Below are 6,148 nucleotides of genomic sequence, written 5' to 3' on the forward strand. Positions count from 1 at the left end.
ACCCCCCAAGTCTTATTCGCCAGTTGGGAAAACTGAAACCCAGACAGGGAAATTGAAGGCCACGGAGCTGCGGAGAATTGGGGTCCTTGATCTCCCCAAGGGACGAGAGCTTCTACCCTGATCCCGTGACGGCGTCTCCAGGGTAAGCGTGGGGTGTTGTGTTTGGTCGTTTCACAGGTGCAGACACTCCTGCAACAGATGCAAGATAAATTTCAGACCATGTCCGACCAGATCATTGGAAGAAATATCCTTTATTTGTAGTCAGTCTCTAATGGGTCACTGGGTCCCATTTTTCCAGTAGTGGCGATAAGTAGGTAGTTTGCAGGTCAACGTCCACTTGTCATTTATCCGGGTTTTTTTTGGGTTTTTTTGGTTTTTTTTTTCAGTGAGCTTAGGTACACACTTCCTGAGAAGTACTGTGCAGAGATCTAGGGATACAGCTGAGCTAGATCCCTGGCAACAAGGAACTTGCAGTCTATTGATAATACTGTCTCAAGTGGTTGACTGTGAGCTAAGCATTTCATGTGTAGATCTCCCGTGATCCTCACCATCACCTGACTAACAGGTTGTGGTGGATAAAGAGTCAGGAATCTTAGAAAGTGAGAGAACTTGCCTAGGTCCTTTCACAAGAATAACGGCAGGGCTGGGATGTGCTCTAAGCCAGATTCTGACAATGTCCAAAGGAAATTAGGAAACCACTTTCATTAAGCTGCTGTGTGGAAGGCCCTAGTCTGCAAGGAGCTGGGGGAGAAGGGTAAGAAGTGGAAGCTCTGGTGCCTTGTCTTTAACTTCCCCACTTGATGACATGAGCAGTCGCATTGATGACCTGGAGAAGAACATAGCAGACCTCATGACACAGGCCGGGGTGGAAGAGCTGGACGGTGAAAACAAGATCCCGGCCACACAGAAGAGCTGAAGGTGAGCGGAGGGAGGGGCAGGACCCTGGTACAGGTGCCTGTGACTCTGATGTAGTTGGACTTCCTCTAGGTCCGTCCCCAGCCACAAACCAGCAAGCATCCACTTGTTGTTGCCCCTGGGGACTCCAGGCTGTGAATTTTTCATACCAAACTAATTTCTTATGAGGAGTATATTTTTTCCTGTTTTTATCAGTGAACCCTAGATTACCACTGAGTAATATTAGATAACACTGAGTTTATACCAGTACAACCAAAACCAAAAAGTATGTTTTGTTGGCCTGAAAATTCGAATCACTGGCAGATCTTCCAATGGCTTTTTAGGGTTTTTTGTTTGTTTGAGAGAACACCCACTTTGCCACCTTCGTAAATACCATAAGTTCTAGGGATTCTCTTGCAGAAACACCCCTTCACGAGGTAAATGCCAGGACAATAACTGATTATGTATGATTTAGATGACCTAAACTATGGCCACGTTAACCCTTTATGCTAGAGTTGATTTAAATTTCCAGGGGAGAGACTAATAATAAAAAAGAGCAGTTAAAGCAAGATAGCTAGACGCATAGATGACTGCTTTGGTCTCACCGTGGTGGATTCCTTCATGGTGAGCCTTTTCTAGAGTGTGGCGTTTACCCCATTACAACCCAGAAAGTGAAAGTGAAGTCGCTCAGTCATGTCCGACTCTTAGCGACCCCATGGACTGCAGCCTACCAGGCTCCTCTGTCCATGGGATTTTCCAGGCAAGAGTACTGGAGTGGGTCGTTTTTAAACCCTCTTCGCACTTTTAGCATTTTGTTGAGTTGAGTTGTGTCTGACTCTTTTGTAACCCCTTGGACTGTGGCCCACCAGGGTCCTCTGTCCATGGGATTTCCCAGCTAAGAATACTGGAGTGAGTTGCCATTTCCTTCTCCAGGGGAGCTTCCTGAGCCAGGGATTCCTGCATTGCAGGCGGATTCTTTACTGCTGAGCCTCAGGGAAGCCCTTTAGCATTTTAATTTCCTGTAAAAATAAAGTTTACTGTGAATGTTTAGGTAACTAGAGTACCAAGCAGAATATACAGGAAAAGACACCAAATTCTTTTTTTTATTTTCTGAGCATGTCCTGGCTGGACCAAATTATAGGTAACTATGAAATACGGGTTGAAGTCCAAGAAAATAAATAAAGGTTTGAGAGGTAAAAAATCTTAAATCTACTGTTATCTTAATAGTAGATTGGGTTGTTGCACTATGTGAGTAAATCACAAAGTTGTTTTTTGTGGTTGTCACCTTGATTCCTTGTAGACTGGGGCAGTGTTCTTCTGTCTCCGGAGCCCCTCCAGGTCTCATGTCATCCAGCCGTCAAAAACCCCATCAAGTGAATGAGAACACCCTCTCAAGAACTGCAAGATTGAAGAATTTCAAGTGACAGGCATAATGCTAGAAAAGGAGTGGGAGTAGGAAACAGTCACAATAAACTTTTTAATAAAGGTTTTTATTGTAGTTTTGCTAGGATTTTATGCAGACACAATATTTACTTCAAATGAGGATTCTGAAAGGATTTTTTGTTACTAATTCTGTGTATTATTTTTATTTGTCCTTATAGAATGAATAGCACATTGATGGCTTCTCCTTTTTCAACAGGTTGCTTGTCTTCGCTGGAATCTGGAACACCTTTTTACAAGCCAAGAGGAGACAGATGGCTTTTTCAACTAACTACTATGTGTAGACAGGTTTTATATTATAAAGTGTGCATTCTTCTTACCACATACTATAGAGTTAGTTTATGGAGTGACTTCCCTCCCCTGCCCCCATGTTTCCTGAACATGGTGACTTCACATCTTGGACCTTGGTCAGTTGTGCTATTAAACACTAAAACTTTGGCAGTTCCTGCATACAGTTGTCCAACTTTTTAGTGTATTTTTGTGAGGTTATTCTTTTTCCTGTCATTCCCTTTGTAGTAGTTGCTGTTTGATAGAAGTTGCTGCGTGATTTTTTTATTAGACATAGAGTAAACTCTTGGTTATAATTAGATTTTGTGAAGTAAGACGTTTATAGTTAAGGTTCTTTGATTCTCAGAGTAACCATTGAGTAAATACCAAATAGTGTGTTGGTGATACTTTTCAAGTGGTTAAAAACATTTAAAATTGTGTATTCAGAATATCTGTCACTACTCTGTCGCCAGAACTCAGAATTGAACCACGATCTTATATCTGAGTCCCTGAGGTCAGATGCCACAGTAACTTAGAGTGACCACTGCCACTTTAGTGTTAGAATTTTTAAATATGGAAAACGACAGAGTTGCCTGATGTGATGAGGCTTTCAGTAGTTAGAGTTTTGCATGAGATTTGAATTCTTCAGTCGGACCCTACATTGTCCACTCACAGTCGTTACCATAGGAAATCTGGCAGGATTGTACAACTCAGTTACTCCCATCTTTTGAGCTACTGGCCGGGAAAAGAAACAGAAAAGAAAAGCAGACCATGTTAAGCCTGTGCCAGTTGTTTGGCTAGAAGATGATAAATAACTTGTAGTAGGCTTGAGTTTTTAAGAAACACTGCTTCTTTATACTGTTTCCTACCTGAATTCAAGCAGAGTAGTGGCTTTATTACTGATGATGCTGCTCAGCTGAGTATGTCGAGTTTTGATCCTGGAGGCAGTGTTGACGGGAAGGAGAACTGCGTGACTGTCTCAGCAGGGTGATTTTGTAGAGAAAATGGAAGAAGTTGAGGAATGAAATAGTGTTAAGGAGAGGAAAGCCCATAGTCAACACAGTATGATTTTTTTAAAGTTTCCTATGTCACCAGTCTTAATTGTTTGTATTGCAAATGTATAATAAGATTAAGGAAGAATGTGTCCTGTTTATAAAGTATCCAGGGAGCACAAAGGATTTGATTTCTTCTGGACAAGATGGATTCTCCGCTGTTAGCACCAAGCTGCAGAAAGTCCTTCCCTGGGCTGGTGGGTCCTGCTTGGGTTTGGCCCTGGAGGCCCAGAGCACAGTGGACGGGACAGGAGCACACACAGGTGCTTCCAAGCCTGGGAGATGGCAAGTGGCAGTCGGGCGCGAGGAGCTGGCTTCCTTAAGTTACAGGAAGTTTTCAGGGGAAAGTCCCCTGACCAAAAATACCTGCCATGAATAAAGGTGCCTGAAATCCTGCTGTTGATGCTTCCTTTTGTGTCACAAATGATTGGTTTTCTGAGTTTTCATACCATTTTCAGGTGATCCGCTAGAACCTCTGGAAAGGTTCGGTACCAACAGCCAAAGTGGGGACAGACGGGAGGTTCTGGGGAGACTGTGCTGCCAGAAGGGAAGGCTAGGCTCGCAGCCACGACAAAGGAAAGTGAGCATCGTTGCTATGGGGACAGAGAGTCCAACAGACAACTTACAGTGAACCTTTTAAAATCCTGTCTGTACACTGACGGTTTCCTTTATGGATAACAGTGTTCTTTTCTTTTATTCTGTAGTTTCTGTTTTAATTAGATTAAAATCGAGGGGTTTTCAGAGTATGTTGTCAGATCTCACCTTGAACATTAACTGGCAACAGTTAACAATGAGTCATAGCCACCAGCACCTATGAAAGTGGTTGTTGTAAACCATGGTGCTATGCGAGCATTTTGTTTACATCACTTGACTTCATCCACATGACAGCCCTGAGTTAGTTTTTATCTGATCAGCCCATTTTAAACAGAAGGGACCCAGTGATGGGCAACAATTGACCACACAGCTGGAAGCAGGGACCCTGGAATCACCACCGACAGCTGCCTGCCCAGGTAAGACTTCCAAGTTGTCTCGGCCGGGCTGTCTGGGAATGAAAGCCTGCCACCTCAGTGGATCTCGAAATTCAGTTTTGAAAGGCTAATTTCAGTTAAACATGACCTAAATTAAATAATAGACATGCTTGATGTGAATTTTTATTCAGAATTAAAACTCTTCAGGGCTGTTAGAAATGTGCTCCCGGACTAGCCTCTTTTTCTTCCCCCCGGAGAAGTTATTTGAGAACAGCTATAGAAGCAAACCGGTTTCTCAGACGTTTGCCCGGACAAACCACAGCAAGTGCTGGCTACTGGTTCTCAGTTGTTTCCTTGCTCGCACCCCCCAGCATTCCTCTTCCTCTGACATTACCCCTTGAGACCGCTAAAGCCCTTTTGGCTTTCGGTCTCGTCAGGTCTCTTAAAACGACAATGAGTTCAGCAGCATTAAAGTACCTGTGCAGCGTCACCTGCAACCTTGGGCTCCTTCTAATGATGTTAAGCAGCTGCATTTAGCTGTAGCTTATTTAAAACTTTGAGTGAATGAGGAAGGGTGGGTATGGTATGTGAGTCACTGAAAACAAAACCAGAGTGATGGCAACTGGTCACTCATCGAACTCCCAGATGACTGGAAATAAAGGAGTTCGTCTCCACAAGTCATGTCAGCTCTGCTAGAAAAGAATCTGCTCAGCCCTCACAGTGAGGCTTCCACCAAGTGAGGTTAGGTCCTGGAAGCTTGGACACCTCTCCAGTACAGAACTCCTATTCCCGAGGGGCCCTGGCCACTGCTGGGAAATGGAACATTCCATCACTCCCTAATGCACCTGCGCTGATGCAGACTAGGTGCACATCGTGGGCTGCTCGTGGCTTCGTGATGATCACCTTGGCTGTGTATCTATACTTTCCTACGTTGTGGATGTATTTTGACAAGTGATTCCTATGATCACTAGCAAACGTCTGCCTTCTAGATGGAACAGTATCATTTCCCAATAGCTAAGCTTAAATTTCAGGATTGAGCAGTTTGGAAGCATTTAGCTGCAAAAGGGGTTTTGTGGTCTCAGCAGCCCCACAGAGAGTGAATTCCATGCCTACAGGACCAGCAAGGACCCAGAAAGCCCCACCCAGGTGAAGCCCACAAACAACACCTTCTCTCATCTCTAAGACTGAAAAAAATTCCTCCAAGTTCATGCCTCCCAGGCCTCAGCTCTCAGAGCACTCAAAGGTCACTGACATCAAGAAGTTTTCCAGCTGCAATCTTTTGTCTCCTTGACCCTCAGAAAATACATCCCCAGACCACTGATGGTGATTTACTGCCTCTTACCTTTTATGCTTCACTGACTACGCTAAAGCCTTTGACTGTGTGGATCACAGCAAACTGTGAAAAATTATTGAAGAGATGGAAATACCAGACCATCTTATCTGTCTCCTGAGAAACCTGTATGCACATCAAGAAACAACAGTTAGAACCCGACAGGGAACAATGGACTGGTTCAAAATTGGGAAAGG

At 43.9% G+C, this 6,148-nt stretch overlaps 1 protein-coding gene across 1 annotated transcript in view; it reads left to right on the top strand.

Annotated features, from left to right (window-relative positions):
- HSBP1 (heat shock factor binding protein 1) overlaps positions 1–4,051 on the top strand; it is a 10,964-nt gene extending 6,913 nt beyond the window's left edge. Inside the window, exons 2-4 of the mRNA XM_010850860.1 lie at positions 133–244; positions 798–918; positions 2,534–4,051. Coding sequence (XP_010849162.1) covers positions 133–244; positions 798–916 — 231 coding nt within the window. The 3' untranslated portion in view covers positions 917–918; positions 2,534–4,051. The remainder of the gene's footprint in view (positions 1–132; positions 245–797; positions 919–2,533) is intronic.
- The last annotated feature ends 2,097 nt before the right edge of the window (positions 4,052–6,148 follow it).

This window comes from Bison bison, unplaced genomic scaffold, assembly GCF_000754665.1.
Source record: "Bison bison bison isolate TAMUID 2011002044 unplaced genomic scaffold, Bison_UMD1.0 scf7180017864295, whole genome shotgun sequence".
In the NCBI taxonomy this organism is placed as follows: Eukaryota; Metazoa; Chordata; class Mammalia; order Artiodactyla; family Bovidae; genus Bison; species Bison bison.